Source organism: Lithobates pipiens, unplaced genomic scaffold, assembly GCF_037356315.1.
Source record: "Lithobates pipiens isolate NorthernLeopardFrog02 unplaced genomic scaffold, aLitPip1_a1.2 Scaffold_19, whole genome shotgun sequence".
NCBI lineage: Eukaryota > Metazoa > Chordata > Amphibia > Anura > Ranidae > Lithobates > Lithobates pipiens.
Genome location: NW_027507764.1, coordinates 592,644,985 through 592,665,165, shown reverse-complemented (window position 1 = coordinate 592,665,165; position 20,181 = coordinate 592,644,985). Strand labels below are relative to the sequence as shown.

At 46.1% G+C, this 20,181-nt stretch overlaps 1 protein-coding gene across 1 annotated transcript in view; it reads right to left on the bottom strand.

Annotated features, from left to right (window-relative positions):
- Positions 1–20,181, bottom strand: part of LOC143997786 (KAT8 regulatory NSL complex subunit 1-like) — a 68,380-nt gene that overhangs the window by 30,457 nt on the left and 17,742 nt on the right. The window contains exons 3-4 of the mRNA XM_077493588.1: positions 17,746–17,934; positions 7,203–7,318 (exon numbers count right to left, since the gene is read on the bottom strand). Coding sequence (XP_077349714.1) covers positions 7,203–7,318; positions 17,746–17,934 — 305 coding nt within the window. The remainder of the gene's footprint in view (positions 1–7,202; positions 7,319–17,745; positions 17,935–20,181) is intronic.

Sequence of the window (20,181 nt, the reverse complement as noted above, 5' to 3'; positions counted from 1 at the left end):
GTCACAGTGACACCAATGCATTTTTTTTTTTGCATTGGTGTCATTTGTGACTGTAATAACTGTTAGGGCAGTTAGGGTTAGCCCCCTTTAGTTCTAATGTACCCCCCTAACCCCCCCAATAAAGGTTTAACCCCGTGATCACCCCCTGTCGCCAGTGTCACTAAGGCTGGGTTCACATTGCAGCGGTTTATGAGAACGGATGTGATTCGCACCGCACTGCAGTGCAAATCACATCCGATCTCTGCGATTCGAGTTCAGCCATTCGCCGCACCCGCCGCAAATTCGCACGGGACCCTTTTTTTGGTCCGCAGCAGAATCGGATCTCATGGGTGTTCACACCATGCGATCCGAGTTTGCAGATCGCACTGCGATATGCGAACTTATCTGGGGGTGTCATTAACATTTCACTGACACTCCCAGCAGTTCGCATAGGGCAGTGTGAACTGCCGCCGGGAGGCATGCGATGCGGGAACCCGCCGCGGATTTGTGGCGTTCCCGCATCGCTCCAGTGTGAACCCAGCCTAATAAGCGATCGTTTTTCTGATCACTGTATTAGTGTCACAGGTGACGCTAGTTAGGCAGGTAGGTATTTAGGTTAGCCGCAGCTTTTTATAGCGCCAGGGACCCCCATATACTACCGCATAAAGCCCCCTGATTGCCCCCTAGTTAACCCTTTCACCAGTGATCACCATATAACTGTTACAGGTGACGCTGGTTGGTTAGTTATTTTTTTATAGTTTCAGGGCACCCGCCATTTATTACCTAGTCTCACTAGTGTACCCCTAAATTTAGGGGTGTCTACTTTCCAAAATGGGGTCATTTGGGGGGGGGGGGGGGTTTGTGCCATCTTGGCATTTTATGGCCTTCAAAACTGTAACGCCCTTAGAAAGCCTGAAGGCGGTGCTTGGTTTTCGGGGCCCCGTACGCGGCTAGGCTCCCAAAAAGTCCCACATATGTGGTATCCCCGTACTCAGGAGAAGCAGCAGAATTTATTTTGGGGTGTCATTTCACATATGCCCATGGCATGCGTGAGCAATATATCATTTAGTGACAACTTTGTGAAAAAAAAAAAAAAAAGTTTGTAATTTTCCCGCAACTTGTGGCAAAATATAAAATATTCCATGGACTCAACATGCCTCTCAGCAAATAGCTTGGGGTGTCTACTTTCTAAAATGGGGTCATTTGTGGGGGTTTTGTGCCATCTTGGCATTTTATGGCCTTCAAAACTGTAATAGGTAGTGAGGAGTGAAGTCAAATATTTACGCCCTTAGAAAACCTGAAGGCGGTGCTTGGTTTTCGGGGCCCCGTACGCGGCTAGGCTCCCAAAAAGTCCCACATATGTGGTATCCCCGTACTCAGGAGAAGCAGCAGAATTTATTTTGGGGTGTCATTTCACATATGCCCATAGCATGTGTGAGCAATATATCATTTAGTGACAACTTTGTGTAAAAAAAAAAAAAAAATTTCTTTTTGTCATTATTCAATCGCTTGAGGCAAAAAAATAAAATATTCAATGGGCTCAACATGCCTCTTATCAATTTCCTTAGGGGGTCTACTTTCCAAAATGGGGTCATTTGGGGGGGTTTTGTACTGCCCTGCCATTTTAGCACCTCAAGAACTGAGATAGGCAGTCGTAAACTAAAAGCTGCGTAAATTCCAGAAAATGTACCTTAGTTTGTAGATGTGACAACTTTTGCGCAAACCAATAAATATACAATTATTGACTTTTTTTTTACCAAAGACATGTGGCTGAATACATTTTGGCCTAAATGTATGACTAAAATTGAGTTTATTGGATTTTTCTAATAACAAAAAGTAGAAAATATCATTTTTTTTCAAAATTTGCGGTCTTTTTACGTTTATATCGCAAAAAATTTAAATCGCAGAGTCAGTCAAATACCTTTAAAAGAAAGCTCTATTTGTGGGAAGAAAAGGACGCAAATTTTGTTTGGGTACAACATTGCATGACCGCGCAATTACCAGTTAAAGCAGCGCAGTGCCAAAGTGTAAAAAGACCTCTGGTCATTGACCAGCAAAATGGTCCGGTCTGAAAGTGGTTAAGCACCACTTTTACCTACAGGTAAGCCTTATTATACGCATGTAGGTACCATGAATATCTCCCATCTTCTAGCCTTGCACCATTTAGGAGTTATTCACTGTATCGGCACGTGTCAACGTCATCGGCACATATGCACTGAAGAAACGTCTCGCTCGTGCCGTTTCTTCAGTAGCCGTTACCAGCAGCTCATGCATGCATGCGCATTATGTCTATCTTGCAGGCGCCCCCTCCCCCGTGGGTTTACAACCACTTTGAGTGCTGATCACGTTACATTCGCTTCTTCCCTGGCCGCACAGCCAAGGAATGTGATACCAGAAACGCCACGATACATTTTGCTTCCAGGTTCGATCAGCGAACAGAAGTTCGCTGCTCTCCCACGTTCTATCCGGTGGCACCCACCATGTAGCTACTTGGCCCACAGGTGGGACAGCGAAGTCCCAGAAGCACACATCTGAGGGCCAGTAAAAGCGATCGGGTGGCTGTACAGCCACTCCATTACCACTCCGGCAATATTTGTTGGCTGTTAAAATTTGATAATAGAAATAAAGACATTCTGCAGGAAAGTAGGGAGAGGGGGGGAAGGAGAAGTCAATTAGGGCAGATTAGGTTAAAAACTAATAAGGGGATAATGAGGGGAAAGACAAATTGTCAGATTGCTCTAACAGACACAGATGCAGAGTGAAGCTCCCTTTAATCTGCTGAGGAATAAAACAATGCAAAATAATGTTATGTTGCATCCATATCCATCTCCCCTCTGAACAAGGTTTATAAACACTGTCAGAGGTTTTCTTCTTCTCCAGGCCATTCTGAAGGGGGAACTGGCCAGGAAACAAAAAAAAAAAAAAAAACAAAAAAAAAAAAACATCTGTAGCCTGTCCATTGTTAACTTGTTAAATTAAACATCACGCAAAAAACTGTAAGCTAAATTTTCTATCATCACTGTCGTCAGAATTCAGAGAGTTGCTCACAGTTGGTGGGAGTGCGCTTCCTGTAGTCGCTTCCCATTCCTCTACTTTGTGTATACCAAATAAAAAAGGTCGGTATCAGATCGGCAACAGTATTAACATGGATCTGTCAGGCTCTCTGTATGTAAAGAACCAACAAGGAGCCAGCAGTTTGTGGATCTGGAATACTGCCGCCGGCCCCCTCAGACATTGCAAACTGGTAAAAAATAAAATAAAACACAGATACCAGATCATGGACATAAGCTGGATTTTATACCGGTGGGACTACATGCAAGGGAAGCCACGGCAAGGAAGGTTGTGTTTCCTGAACACATTCCAAGGCTTCATTTTCAGTTAGGACGGAAAGATTCACAACAGATTCTAGTTTTCACATTGTGTACAGCAACATTCTCCAGTCTGTTTTTACAGATACAAGAAGCAGCATTACTGGTTAAACTGGTTTGCTAGAAGTCAAAACAAAGCATTGTGTGCTCCATGATCACACCTCGGGGAGAGGGCTCACATATTGTGTGCTCCATGATCACACCTCGGGGAGAGGGCTCACATATTGTGCGCTCCATGATCACACCTCGGGGAGAGGGCTCACACATTGCATGCTCCATGATCACACCTCGGGGAGAGGGCTCACACATTGCATGCTCCATGATCACACCTCGGGGAGAGGGCTCACACATTGCATGCTCCATGATCACACCTCGGGGAGAGGGCTCACACATTGCATGCTCCATGATCACACCTCGGGGAGAGGGCTCACACATTGCATGCTCCACGATCACACCTCGGGGAGAGGGCTCACACATTGCATGCTCCATGATCACACCTCGGGGAGAGGGCTCACACATTGCATGCAGAATGATAACACCTCGGGGAGAGGGCTCACACATTGCATGCAGAATGATAACACCTCGGGGAAAGGGCTCACACATTGTGTGCTCCATGATCACACCTCGGGGAGAGGGCTCACACATTGCATGCTCCATGATCACACCTCGGGGAGAGGGCTCACACATTGTGTGCTCCATGATCACACCTCGGGGGAAGGGCTCACACATTGCATGCTCCACGATCACACCTCGGGGAGAGGGCTCACACATTGCATGCTCCATGATCACACCTCGGGGAGAGGGCTCACACATTGCATGCTCCATGATCACACCTCGGGGAGAGGGCTCACACATTGCATGCAGAATGATAACACCTCGGGGAGAGGGCTCACACATTGCATGCAGAATGATAACACCTCGGGGAAAGGGCTCACACATTGTGTGCTCCATGATCACACCTCGGGGAGAGGGCTCACACATTGTGTGCTCCATGATCACACCTCGGGGAGAGGGCTCACACATTGCATGCAGAATGATCACACCTCAGGGAAGGGGCTCTCACAGCCTTTACAGAAAGCCAAAAGACAGTTTACTAATGATGTGCTCTAAGAGCAGACACCAAAAAATACAAAATCCCCAAATAGAGAACATTTTATAAATAGGATTTCATCATCCCAACAAATGCAAAGCTAAAGTGGAAAGACTGAGATGAGAAGCCATCTAGGTGTTCCTTTGTTCCTCTTTTGTATATACTGATTCCATTATGAGTGGGGTGTTCATTTTCACGATTTATTCACAATTTGGTTTCCTCCTTTCTCCCTGCACCTACAGCATTGTACTGAATTACAATCACATTGGTCCAACGTGGATTTATGCAACTACATATACCAGACCAATGCCTGGAATTCTCTTTAATAAAATTTGCTGGATTGGTTTGCACAAAAGTTATAGCGTTTACAAAATAGGGGATAGTTTTATGGCATTTTTATAAAAAAACAAAACAAAATAATTTTTATTTTTTTTTAAATGGTGGCGATCAGCGATTTTTATTGTGACTGCGACATTATGGCGGACACAGCGGACATTTTTGGGACCATTGGCATTTATACAGCAATCAGTGCTATGCAAATGCGCCGATTCCTGTGTAAATGACACTGCCAGTGAAGGGGTAAACCACTAGGTGGCAGTGTAGGGGTTAAGCGTGTCCTAGGGGGCGTGGCTGTGTTTTACAGATCACTGATCTCTGCTCCAATCACAGGGAGCAGAGATCAGAGTCACTTTTGCTAGGCAGAACAGGGAGAAGCTTGTTTACTTTAGCATCTCCCTGTTCTGCCTCTCCGTGAGGCGATCACGGGCATCTCCGCAGCGATAAGAGTCCACGGGACCCGCGACCAGACTCACGGAGCTTCTCGCAGGTGGCACGCGCCCCCCCCCCCTCCGCCTCTTATAGGGCAACGTACAGGTACGTGGTTTTTGCCTGCATGTGCCCTTCTGCTGACGTATATCGGCGTGAGGCGGTCGCAAAGCGATTAACATCTCCGGCCCAGCGGCTGTCGGATGTGCATGCTGGAAAATCAGCGGCCGGAAGACATCATGGGGCCACGTACTGCTTTGCAGCCACGGCAGAAGTTATACCCCCCTCCAGCAAGACCCATTCAAGTGAATAGAGTAAATATCTGCACCTCCACAGTGAGTGATCGGTACTGATAGACACTTTTCCTTCAGGACAGTGAGATAACCCCTTCCGGGCGAGAGTACGCAGATGTGCGTACTCAGCTTCCGGGGGTTATACCGGGATGATACCCGCAGCTGCAGGCATCATCCCGAAAACGGCGATCTGAATACTTTGAAGTGTAAAGGAGGGATCCCTCCATAAAAAGTACCTGTCACCACTACTATTACTGTCACAAGGGATGTTTACATTCCTTGTGACAGCAAGAAAAGTGATCAAAATTTTATTTTTATTTTTTAAAACAAATTATTAATTTTAAAATAAATAAAATAAGAATTTTTTTTTTTAAAGCACCCCCCCCCCCCCCGCAAGCTCACGCAGCAAAGAAAACGCATATGGAAGTCGCACCCGCATATATAAACGGTATTCAAATCACACATGTGAGGTATCAATAATTCTAGCCCTAGACCTCCTCTAACTCTAACCTGGTAACCCGAAAATTTTTTAAAGCGTCGTCTATTGAGATTTTTAGGTACCTGTAGTTTGTCGTCATTCCACGAGTGCGTGCGATTATAAAGTGTGACATGTTTGGTATCTATTTACTCGGCGTAACATCTTTTATATTATGCCAGAAAATTGGGCTAATTTTACCGTTTAGTTTTTTTTTTTTTTTAATTCATGCAAGTGTCCCTTTTCCCAAAAAGTTGCGTTTAAAACACCGCTGCGCAATAACCGTGTGACATAAAATATTGCAACAAACGCCGATTTATTCTGTAGAGCAGGGGTCTCAAACTGGCAGCCCTACAGCTGTTGCAAAACTACAAGTCCCATCATGCCTCTGCCTGCGGGAGTCATGCTTGTAACTGAGCTTTGCAATGCCTCATGGGACTTGTAGTTTTGCTACAACAGCTGGAGGGCCGTTTAGTCATGAAAGGGATAAATAATAACCCTGCCTTTACTGAGTGGAGGAGATCACTGTACTAACAATCCAACCAGAGCGGTCAGTTTCTTTTTTCGCTCAACCTGCTGGGTTGAAGCAGGAAAAAAAAAAAAAAGAAAGAAAAAAAAGAAGGGCGTAGCAGGGTTCAGGTTGGCCATCCATTATACAATTTTCCATTAGATGTACCAAAACCATATCATATGGAGGTCAGACCTAAACAAACACTTTGTATACAATCAGGCACAGGCCCTTACACTACAAATGAATCAAATATGGAAATTGTATAATGTATGGCCAGCTTAACAATGGCTAACTCAGTATTTTGAAACCTGGGAAAGACCTTGGACAGAAGATGAACGCTGGCCTAGAATCACACATGAAGGTGGCTGGCTACCCCCCCACTTGTAAAAATGTCACAATTCCGTCACAATCCTGAATTTATAAGCCCACAGCCCACATTACAGACAAGCATTGGGGTGGAAGGGCCTCCCCAGGCAAGCGATTCCAGAGAGAAGACACAATGGAAGGAGGAGAAGCAGGATTTTACGAGGGAGCGATCCACATAGCATTGCTTTCCCAAAACAAAAGAGAAAATTGAGTACTGTCCAAAACAAAAGAGAAGGAACATTCATCAGGAGGAGGAGGAGGAGGGGAGGAAAACACGAGGAGCTGAGCTCGGCACAATCCCTCGTCACATACACTTATATAAAAAAAAAAAAAAAAGGAAGCTGAAGGCGCTCACCAATTGATGAGTCCATTGACTTGACGAGATGTTTTCTGGGATCCGGGGGCGTCACACGCGGGTGTGGTGGGTGGATTTTGACACGCGACATTTTCAGACTGTGTAAGGCGGGAACACTACAAGATATAAAAAGGAGGAAAACATTTCATAAAAGCAGCAAGAAATGGGATGCATAAAAAAAAATAAAAAATAAAAAAAAAAATTAATTCAATAGTGAGCAAAAAAAGCAGACCCTCCCAGGAACGGAGCTCCTCCCCCTGCAGATGAAAGCGGTAGATCAGCCTGGATCCACACGTGAGGTGTGACGATATGTACCGGGGACAGAGCGCCGAACTACGGTACTAAACATTATCCTCTTCTGTTTTGTGCATGAACCGCTTCAGCCACGGAAGATTTTACCCCCCTTCCTGACCAGAGCACTTTTTTTGCGATTCGGCACTGCGCCACTTTAAAGCGGGAGTCCGCCGTTTTTTTTTTTTTTTTTTTTTTACTGCAGCTGCTGACTTTTAAAATAAGGACACTTACCCGCCCAGCGCGCCCGCGATGTCGGCACCCGAAGCCGATCTCTCGATCGTCTCTCGGGTGCTGCCGCCGCCATCTTGGGTATGGGAATCGGGAAGTGGTTCCCTACTGTGCATGCGCGAGTCGCGCTGCGCAATAAGGATGGTCCCCGCTGTCTCTGGGATCCGTGTGTTTCCCTTCGGACTGCGGGGGACCTGCGGAAAGGGGCATAGATTCTGCAGATAGCTATGCCAGAAGTGGGTGCAGATACCTGTACTGTACAGGTACCTGCACCCCCCCTCCCCCCTGAAAGGCGCAAATTGTGGCGCCGGAGGGTTCCAATGAGCGGAAGGTCCACTTTAGGGTGGAGCTCCGCTTTAACAAATAATTACGCGGTCGTGAGATGTTGCACCCAAACAAAAATTGATGTGCTTAATAGATTTATTTTGGTGGTATTTGATCACCTCTGTGGTTTTTATTTAAAAACATAAAAAGCGTCAATTTTAAAAAAAATAAAATAATTTTTTTTTTTTTTTTTTTTACTTTTTACTATAATAAATATCCCCCAAAAATATATAAAAAATATTTTTTTTCTTCCTCAGTTTAGGCCGATACGTATTCTACATATTTTTGGTTAAAAAAAATTTAAATAAAAAAGCCCAATAAAAGTGTATATTGATTGGTTTTCACAAAAGTTGTAGTGTCTACAAAATAGGGGATAGTTTTGTGGCATTTTTTTTTTTTTTTTTAACTAGTAATGGCGGTGATCTGAATTTTTATCGGGACTGCCACATTATGACGGACACGGCATTTATACAGCGATCAGTGCTATGAAAATGCACGGATTACTGTAAAAATGTCACTGGCAGGGAAGGGGGTTAACACTAGGGGGGGGGGGGGGGTGATCAAGGGGTTGTGTTCCCTGTTTGTGTTCTAACTGGTGGAGGGAGGGGGACTGTGTAGGGGGAGATGACAGATCATCTGTTCAAACAAAGTATGAACAGCGATCTGTCTTTTCTCCCCTCAGAGAACCGGAAACCGTTTACACACAGATCCCGGGTTCTCGGCGTGCCCCGAGCGATCGCGGGAGCCTGGCAGTGATCGCTTCCGCCGGCCACTTGCATAGGCTCCGTGGGTGAGCAGCCAAATCTGGAAGCTACGTAACATGATGGCGATTTGCGCAGCCAAGCCATGTTGCTGCAGTGTAACGGGGGCGGCGGCTGGTCGGCAAGCAGTTAAAAAGCTGCACAGTATTAAAAAAAAAAAAAAAAAAAAAAAAAGCTGAAAGCTGATCTGTTTTCAGCGAAGTTTAAATAGTTGATTGAGACCAAGCTGGTTCAAAACTATTCCCTTTACTAAAACAGAAGCGGTGGCTTGGCGTGCGAGCCGAGGGCTGTGTGTCTACAGAAACAGATAGCGTGGCTAAGCCCCGCCCTCCTCCTCAGATCTGATTGTCCACAGCAGGAGCAAATGGCCAGTGAGCAGCAATGCTGCTCTCAGGCACGCTGCTGGATCCAGATCAGTCTCAAGTATTTATTAATTTATTTTTATGCCTTAAAGTGGACGTAAACCTCAGACATGAAGTCTGAACAAAGCACATCCCTCTATAGTTTGTGTACATGTCTCAGTCCAGAGCACCAAGTGTCATTTCTGTCTGCCGCCTCCTTCCTCTGCTATAAGCACCAATCACTTCTGACAAAATTTTCCCTGACACCAACAGAAAAAAAAAAGGTAACAGGGGTGGGCGCCCCAGCACACAGCCTGTGATTGACAGCCTCAGCTCTGTTCCTGTGTGGAAGGGTGTGCCCGCCCCCCCCCCCCTTTCCTCCAATCAGCTCTGTCAGCTAAACTTTGCAGAGAGCGACTTCAGCTCCACATCCGTGAAAACTCCTCTAGTAGGTGCCGCTAGTCGTGACTGCGGGTCCCGGGCCGGCATGAGCACCATTCCCTTTTCCTCAATGAATTCAAGGCAATCCCTGATTGGACAAGGCTGAGAGGCGGGATCACAGTCTCATCCATAGAAAACTGTAAACCTAAAATAAAATTCATACCCAGAATTCGGCGTCATCACCTCCCTTACACAAGCTTTTATTTACAGTATTCTTAATGGAGACTTCATAGGGTCCACTTTGCCAAAGTAATATCTGAATAGTGCTTTTGGCACCACCAAGCTTTTTTTTTTTTTTTTTTTTTTTTTTTTTCCCTCCCCCACACAGCTACCAACAATACAGTTCAATAAAAGTCAGTCTATGAGCCTATACTTATAAAATGTTGGGCTTCACGTTGATTTCTCAAGCAGAAATGAGCTGCGTTCTTTATTACACGTTGGAGGAGACGATTCATCACACTTGGAAAGTTTGCAGTCACTGGGATTCCAAAACAAGCCGCGTAATCAGCATTCCATCCGGTCTCCATATCCACGGGATAATGGAAGCAGAAGGTCAGGATTTGGGAGGGAAGGCGAACGATTTACTCCCTACTGGGTGTAAAGTGCTGTGGAGTCCCTGTGGATGATTTCCCTCCATAGCGCCCAAGACTGCAGTCTCCCTTCTCTGCAGTGCGTCCCCCATATCCCAACATTCTGTGGGGCGCTCCCCGACATCAGCAGTAGGTTATCTAATCTAATAGGTACTCTAGTTCTGGTGTCCCGGGGGGGGGGGGGAGGGGGTTCAAGGGATTCCCTTAATTTGCAGGGATTTCCTCTCATTTCCCGTTTGGCTAAGGGACAGAAAGTGATGGGAAATCTCTGCAAATCGGACAAAGGGCAAAAATAAACCTTGCAGGGGTTTTAACCCTCCCTTACTTTTTTTATTATTTAATAAAGGTTTTTTTTTTTTTTTTTAATAAAGTTTTGCTTTGCTTTTTTAATAAAGTTTTGCTTTGCTTTTTTAATAAAGTTTTGCTTTGCTTTTTTAATAAAGTTTTGCTTTGCTTTTTTAATAAAGTTTTGCTTTGCTTTTTTAATAAAGTTTTGCTTTGCTTTTTTAATAAAGTTTTGCTTTGCTTTTTTAATAAAGTTTTGCTTTGCTTTTTTAATAAAGTTTTGCTTTGCTTTTTTAAATAAAGTTTTATTTTTGTTTTGATTTTATTTTTTTTAAATCGGATAGGGGGGCAGCGTCCCCTGTGTGATGATTTTTAGGCGACTGGTGCTCTTTAATGACACATGCAGGGACTAAAAAGACCCCCAATGTGTCCTTTGGACTCCACTGAATGTTTTGCAATAAAGATCCGATGGCCGGGACTTTAATGTGACCGACTGTCACAACTGTCGCGTTGAAAACATTAAAGATGTGACTTTCACGTGACTTGAGAATTTACATCGCAGTCCATGGAACTCGAGTCCCACGATAGTGCGGGAGACTCTTCAAAGTCGCTGCGCCTTCAAAACACATCATTATGAACGGCTTCGATTGAAATACATGGGCTGCGACTTTTTGTGTTTCCAAAGTTGCACAAAGTGTGAATGGAGCCTTCAGGTAAAAAGGTGCAAGAACGTTGCAGCCAAAAAGTATTGTATTGACAACCAGTATTGTGCAAGAGACAGACGGAGATAAACTCTGCCGGTACGGCGACCAGAGCTCAGCCCTTCTTGCACAACACCAGCTGTCAATATCAATAAAGTTATATTCATGTAATTGTGACCGAGTCACTTTAAATAATGCACAGCACCTGCCAACAACCCGAATCCTGGAGATAGAAATCTTTATGTACAACACACACCACACACACACACCCCCCCCCCCCCCCCCCCCACACACACACTAAAAAATATTCTTAGTAAGTTGAATAGGGAATCTCTTTCTCCTCATCTACCACATCAGGTGCCGGCCGGCCTCTGACACCTTACACTGACAGATGGTTTGTGTAATGAATATATTTATTAACACGCGGCTCACGGACATCACCGGGGCCAACCGAGGATACCGAACTCCGAGGAGCAAAACAAAAAAAAAAAAAAAAAAGAGATGACTACTGCTGCACATTGCACCGACCCCCATTGCCCCCAATGGTTTGGCCTTATTTTACCAATAGATTCATCAGTGTATCCTTCCAAAACAGATTACACCCAATTCAGATCCCCCAACTCAGTAGTAACCCCCAGCTCTACTGACTGCCCCCCCCCCCCAACTGAGTAGTACCCCCCAGCTCTACTGACCCCCCTCCCCAACTCAGTAGTAACCCCCAGCTCTACTGATCCCCCCCCCCCTCCCCAACTCAGTAGTAAACGCCAGCTATGCCCATCCCCCCAACTCAGTAGTAATCCCCAGCTCTGCTGATATCTCCCCCCCCACTCAGTAACCCCCAGCTCTGCTGATATCTCCCCCCCACTCAGTAACCCCCAGCTCTGCTGATATCTCCCCCCCACTCAGTAACCCCCAGCTCTGCTGATATCTCCCCCCCCCCACTCAGTAACCCCCAGCTCTGCTGATATCTCCCCCCCCACTCAGTAACCCCCAGCTCTGCTGATATCTCCCCCCACCCCACTCAGTAACCCCCAGCTCTGCTGATATCTCCCCCCCCCACTCAGTAACCCCCAGCTCTGCTGATATCTCCCCCCCCCCACTCAGTAACCCCCAGCTCTGCTGATATCTCCCCCCCCCCACTCAGTAACCCCCAGCTCTGCTGATATCTCCCCCCCCCCCACTCAGTAACCCCCAGCTCTGCTGATATCTCCCCCCCCCCACTCAGTAACCCCCAGCTCTGCTGATATCTCCCCCCCCCCCACTCAGTAATCCCCAGCTCTGCTGATATCTCCCCCCCCACTCAGTAACCCCCAGCTCTGCTGATATCTCCCCCCCCACTCAGTAACCCCCAGCTCTGCTGATCAACCCCCCCCCCCCACCACTCAGTAGTAACACTCAGCTCTGCCGATGCACCCCAACTCAGTAGTAACCCCCAGGTCTGCTGACGCCCCCTCCCCCAACTCAGTAACCCCCAGCTCTACTGATCCCCCTCCAACTCAGTAGTAAACTCCAGCTATGCCCATCCCCCCCACTCAGTAACCCCCCCAGCTCTGCTGATCAACCCCCCCCCCCCCCCAACTCAGTATTAACACAGCTCTGCGGATGCCCCCCAACTCAGTAGTAACCCCCAGGTCTGCTTATTTCTTCCCCCCCAACTCAGTAACCTCCAGCTCTGCCCATCTCCCCAACTCAGTAGTAACCCCCAGCTCTGCCGATCCCCCCCAACTCAGTAGTAACCCCCAGCTCTGCTCATCAGCCCCCACACTCAGTAGTAACCCTCAGCTCTGCTGATCAGCCCCCCAACTCAACCAATTGCCCCCCCCCCCAACTCTGTAGTAACCCCCCAGCTCTACTGACCCCTCCCCCAACTCAGTAGTAACCCCCCAGCTCTGCTGATTCTGTTTTTTTGATCCTCCTCTCTCCAGTCAAGGCTCACCTCCCACTATATTGCTCCTGTGCTGAGCATCACGAGTGACATGGCTAGTTTCTCCTGCTGCGGTCCCCCAGCTCTGCTGATCCTCTGCTGCTCAGACCTCTCTCCGGTCCCTGCTCACCTTCCTCTGCAGCGATCCCATGTTAAACACCATGTGTGCCGTCTACTAGTTGCTCTGTTCCAGTCCAAACCCCACTCACCTTCAGAGAACACAGTTACCTATAGAGCCTGTTCTCAGGTGATTCTCATGTGAATGAAGCCTCAGAAGCGGTGTCAATCTGAATTTAATCGTCAGCTCCTAAGCGCTGAACCTTTTTTAAAACACAACAGAGTGGGGCAAAACGAAACCCAATGTGTTGGTGGGATGTGCAGTATCTCACAAAAGTGGTGAGTACACCCCTCAGTCACAATGTTTGTAAATCTTTTCATGTGACAACACTGAAGAAATGACACTTGTCTACAATGTAAAGTAGTGAGTGTACAGCTTGTATAACAGTGTAAATTTCCTGTCCCCTCAAAATAACTCAACACACAGCCATTAATGTCTAAACCGCTGGCAACAAAAGTCAGTACACCCCTAAGGCAAAACGTGCCTAATTGGGCCCAATTAGCAATTTTCCCTCTTCAGTGTCATGTGACTCGTTCGTGTTACAAGGTCTCAGGTGTGAATGGGGAGCAGGCGTGTTCAATTTGGTGTTATCGCTCTCACTCTCTCATACTGGTCACTGGAAGTACAACATGGCACCTCATGGTAAAGAACTCTGAGGATCTGAAGAAAAGAATTGTTGCTCTACATAAAGATGGCCTAGGCTATAAGAAGATTGCCAAGACCCTGAAACTGAGCTGCAGCACGGTGGCCAAGACTGTACAGCGGTATAACAGGACAGGTTCCCCTCAGAACAGGCCTCACCATGGTCCAGAGAAGTTGAGGTCACGTGCTCAGCGTCATATCCAGAGGTTGTCTTTGGGAAATAGACGTATGAGTGCTGCCAGCATTGCTCCAGAGGTTGTAGGGGTGGGGGGTCAGCCTGTTAGTGCTCAGACCATACGCCGCACACTGCATCAAATTGGTCTGCATGGCTGTCAATCCAGAAGGAAGCCTCTTCTAAAGATGATGCCCAAGAAAGTCCGCAAACAGTTTTCTGAAGACAAGCAGACCAAGGACATGGATTACTGGAACCATGTCCTGTGTTCTGATGAGACCAAGATAAACGTATTTGGTGTCAGATGGTGACAAGCGTGTGTGGGGGCAACCAGGTGAGGAGGACAAAGACAAGTGTGTCTGGTCTACAGTCAGGCATGGTGGTGGGGGTGTCATGGTCTGGGGCTGCATGAGTGCTGCCGGCACTGGGGGGCTACAGATCATTGAGGGGACCATGAATGCCAACATGTACTGTGACATACTGAAGCAGAGCATGATCCCCTCCCTTCAGAGACTGGGCCGCAGGGCAGTATTCCAACATGATAACCACCCCAAACACACCTCCAACGCCTTGCTAAAGAAGCTGAGGGTGAAGGTGATGGACTGGCCAAGCATGTCTCCAGACCTAAACCCTATTGATCATCTGTGAGACATCCTCAAACGGAAGGTGGAGGAGGGGAAGGTCTCCAACATCCACCAGCTCCGTGATGTCATCATGCAGGAGGGGGAAGAGGACTCCAGTGACAACCTGTGAAGCTCTGGTGACCTCCATGCCCAAGAGGGTGAAGGCAATGCTGGAAAATAATGGCGGCCACACAAAATATTGACACTTTGGGTCCAATTTGGACATTTTCACTTAGGGGTGTACTGATTTTTGTTGCCAGTGGTTTAGATATTAATGGCTGTGTTTTGAGTTATTTTGAGGGGACAGCAAATTTACACCGTTATACAAGCTGTACACTCACTACTTTACATTGTAGACAAGTGTCATCTCTTCAGTGTTGTCACATGAAAAGAGAGAAGAAAAGATTTACACAAATGTGACTGAGGGGTGTACTTACTTTTGTGAGATACTGTATGACTGCATTATATTCATATGCAATATTGCAGATTTACCTAATCCTTCAGTCCTGGTTATAAAGGGAATCTAAAACTACAATATTATACATCTCCTAGAAAAGCCATCATCTCCAGCACTCTGTCCTCTGATGAAGTGTGAGCACAGCTCAACATGTAGGAGTTCGGCATTTCCACATCAGAGTTCAACATCACAACATCTCTCACAAACATTTCCAATATGTAGATCATTTAGAGTTATTTCCAGGTAACAAAACTTGAGAGAGAAAGAAAGAAGAGAAAGAAAGAAAAGAAAAAGAAAGAAAAGAAAAAAAGAGAAAGAAAGAAAGAAAGAAAAAAAAGAAAGAAAGAAAGAAAGAAAAAGAAAGAAAGAAAAAGAAAGAAAGAGAAAAAGAAAAAAAGAGAAAAAGAAAAAAAGAGAAAAAGAAAAAAAGAGAAAAGAAAAAAAGAAAAAGAAAGAAAAAGAAAGAAAGAGAAAAAGAAAAAAAGAGAAAAGAAAAAAAAAAAGAAAGAAAGAAAAAGAAAAAAAGAGAAAAGAAAGAAAGGACCATTCAATGAACGTTCCTATGTGTAAGAGCCATTATATTTAATGGGCACATATCAGGATACAGAAGCAGAACAAATGTGAAACCATTAACCACTTGGGGGCCGTTTGCCTGCAAAGTCTTGCAAACAGGCGGCCTGCACAGGCAAAATGACATACCCATATGCTGTTGCCTGCTTCCGGGTTTAGGACGTGTGCATGCACGATATCACTCACACACACATGTGCACAGGAGCCGCAGCACATCGCTCCATTATCCATGGCATACTGTTTGTCCTGAACACAGAGCGTCACTGCGCATGCAACACCACATGGCTGGTCCTGACTATGTCCTCCTCTTGTAAACTGACCACGTTTTTTTTATGGCTGCTGAGCCCCGACACAGTGGTCAGTTTATCATCCGCAACTCTCCTCTCCCTCCCTGCCTGTCTGCTCTTGTGTCAGTGCCCGCCCCCCTCCCCTCTTGCTGCTAAAATTTCATACCATCCTGTCCGATTAATACTATGTGCCGTGCTTTAGAAAAAAAATAAATAAATAAATAAAGCCGTTCTTTACCAGTTTTCAGAGCACCGATCACTGTTCATGTGACCTGCCGTTTCTCTCCCCCCCCCATGTCAGCGGGGAATCCTCGGCCCCGCCCGCTGCAGCTGTCAGACGGAGAGATGAGAGAGGCGGCGGGTCACATGAGTGGCGTTTGGCGCTCTGAAAACCGGTAAAGAGCTTTTTTTTTTTATTTTAATAAAACACGGGGGCACATAAGATTATTAAACAGAAAGGATGGTGTACAGTGCATTAAGTGACTCTACAACAGTTTTAATACCCCTTTCACGCTGGGGCGGTTTTCAGGCGTTTTAGCGCTGGAAATAGCCTCTGCAAAGCCTCCCATTCATTTCAGTGCATCTTTTCACACTGGGGCAGTGCGCTTGCCGGACGTTATGAAAAGTCCTGCAATCAGCATCTTTGGGGTGGGTTGGGGGGGGGGCACTCTATTTAGCACTCCCAAAACGCCCCGCTGTCAGGGCTGGCTTAGCCCTTCCTTCGCTGGGCTGGCTGCTCAGCTGTCAGCTAATTGCCAGCTCTCATCTTTTTCCACAGTTACCAGCTGTTCCCGATCCTGCTCGTCTGACCTGCCTACTTAAGGCTGGGTTCACACCACAGCGATGCGGGAACGCTGTGAATCCGCGGCGTTTTCCCGCATCGCATGACTCCCGCCGGCAGTTCACACTGCCCTATGCGAACGGCTGGGAGTGTCAATGAAATGTTAATGACACCCCCAGATCCGTCCGCATATCGCAGTGCGATCTGCAGACTCGCACAGGAATCAGATCGCATGGTGTGAACACCCATGCGATCCAATTCTGCTGCGGACCAAAAAAAGGGTCCCGTGCGAGTTTGCTGCGGGAGCGATGCGAATTCAGCCATACTATCTGTATGGCTGAACTTGCATCGCTACGGAGATCGGATCTCCCCCCGCAGCAGTGTGAACCCGGCCTAAAGCTGTCCAACTCACTTCATCTCTGCCTTCGCCTTGGTCACATCACAAGAAACCATCTCCTGCGGTTCTGTTTAAAGACAGGCTTGCTGACATCCCTTCTGGCTCCTTATCCTGCTTGCTGTTGCTCCACTTGGATCCCTGACTTCTGGCCTGGCTGATTACCCGATCTGGTTATTGAACTCTGGCCTGGCTGACTACTCTATCCGGTTAATGGACTCTGGCTATGCTTTGACTACGCTTTTTCTATTTAACCTTTTTATTTTTAAACAAGTGTGATTTAATTGTACTTCTGTCTCTGTCTGATACATGGTTTCTGACACCCGCCCATTGCCATGAATGGGCAGCGCCACAAAACGGGCATTTTTACCATTTGTGTAAAAACCGCAACGCTAGTAGTTGAAAAGCGGCACAAAAATCATAGCTAAAATAGTGCCAACGTACCGCAAAAACAAGCAGCAAACTTTAACAACGTTTGGTGTTGGCTCATTATGAAAGTAGTCCGAGATACAGACTTTAATAAGACTAGGCAGGACCAAAAGTGAAATTTTTTTATTATTATTATTATATGAAATGAAGAAACCCTCCTTTTTTCTGGGGGTGGACTTACCTGTTTATCTACACTCTGAGGAGGAGGGGTGGGAGTGTTACAAGGATCGTCCCCCGAGGGAGCTTTTGGGGTAGTCTTGGAACAGGAGGAAGGCACCCGGTTGCCTCTTGCATTCAACACCACAGAGTTGGCCGTCTGCCGAGCGGTCGAGTCTTCACAATGAGGAGAGTCCCCGAGCACAACACCTCCCTGTAACCAAAGAGTCAAGGATACATTACTATTAGTGGACCACATGCTCTCAGCTCTAGTATCTCAGGACTGAGGAATCATTAATAGCTTATTATCTATAGAGCAGAGAATACAGAAACGTGTGCCAACTGAGCAGCAGAACCAGGTGGCAGAAGTATTTTTTTTTTTTTAATAGCTGAATCAAATTATATATATATATATATATATATATATATATATATATATATATATATATATATATATATATATATATATATATATATATATATTTTTTTTTTTTTTTTAAATAAAATTATATATATGAAAAAAATAAATAAATACACCCAAGCACATAAAAGAAACCAATCTGCCCTGTTTGGAGCTCAAAGTTCTTGAACTTCTTTTTGTAGCTCCGACGTTTGGTTTCAGGGAACTTGGGTAGTATCTATAGAGAATCGATTGTAGCTTCAAGCTACAAAATGCAGAGAGATGTGAACCGAGCCTAAACCATTGAGGTTTACTAGAGATGCATCAATATAAAAAATTGGCCCCTGAAAATAGGCTTATCGGCATTTTGTCAATAGGGAAAAAAATAAAAATTTAAAAAAGTCCAGGATAAATATTCCTCTCCATCTGCCAGGATCCGGATAAACCAGTGATGGCGAACCTTGGCACCCCAGATGTTTTGGAACTACATTTCCCATGATGCTCCACTACACTGCAGAGTGCCAGAGCATCATGGGAAATGTAGTTCCAAAACATCTGGGGTTCCAAGGTTCGCCATCACTGGGATAAACGGTACATTGTCCCCCGCATTCCATATCCATAATGGGACATGACAAGGATTCATCTCTCCTTCTCTAGGTCCTTAACATAGAACACTTAGCCGCAGCCTTGTGGAGTAACCCTATTAGGGGTATTAAGACCGGCCCTGTATACACAAAATTTGCACTCCTCACAGATGACTTGATGTTTGTGACCCAACCCCCCCCCCCCACCCCCACACATCATTAAGGAATTCGGAATAAAATGAGCAACTTTAAAGGTGAACCACAGCAAGTCAGAAATTCTCAAGATCTCCTTGTCGGGGGCGGCTTTACAACTTTCGTCCTCATTCCCTTTCAAGGCTGGATCCACTTGCGTCCCTTTCTTCCAAATTTCACTCCCCCCCCACCCCTTTTTTAAAAACGCAGGCAGATCTGTCATCTTAAACCAAACGTCTCTTGGTTTGGAAGGATCAACGCATTGAAAAATGGATGTCCTACCCTAGGTTTCTCCATTTATTCCAAACATCTACATACCGACCTCATACTTTAGGAAGCTTCCTCGATTGTTCAATTTTTATTTAGGGGGGGGGGGGGGGGGGGGCTCGTCCCAGGAGTGGTGGTACTTGCACGTTTGGTGGACTGGTTTCACCATACTACAACCAAACTATGGGTCCAATTAGAGCTGGCATCCTCAAACTACGGCCCTCCAGCTGTTGCGGAACTACGCATCCCATGAGGCATTGTAAAACTCTGAGATTCACAGACATGACTGGGCATGATGGGAATGGTAGTTTCTGAACAACTGGAGGGCCGTAGTTTGAAGGCCCCTGAATTAGATCACTTAAATCCGATTGAGCTCCACACTCTACCATGGACTCCAGTGGTTTGTCGTAAAGAGAAGTCTCCTTTGGCTAATCTTACTTGCCAGAGACTTCAAATATGGGATGGATTGATTTCATCTGGTACCGTGTCTAAACAGTTAGGCCCCATGACTCCATTCTTTGGGACCCCTGCCTTCCCACCGGCCGAAAGTTGGAGTTTGGCATAAGGAGGAATGTAGGAGACTTGCCCAAGTCCTCCGTGTAGACCAGGGGGTCTTCAAACTACGACCCTCCAGCACCATGCCTAGTCATGTCTGAATGTCAGAGTTTTACAATGCCTCATAGGATGTGTAGTTCCACAACAGATGGAGGGCCGTAGTTTGAAGATCCCTGGTGTAGATCCATTTCTAATGACAGAGTACCCTTCCCAACCAGAGGAGACAAGCCCTATACTATGCCCATAGTTTCCCCCTCCCTGTCGGATATCCTATTTGAACCATCGGGATTTGAAGATATGCTCCTGCAGGCTGATCCCCTGACCCATGTAGTTTCCCAACTTTATTCGATACTACTCCAAGTTTCCTCTCCTGATCTCCCACCGTACATGCAGACTTGGGAATCTGAACTGCAACGTCCTACATCACGCATAGACTAGCAAAAATGCTTCATTCCGAGACACA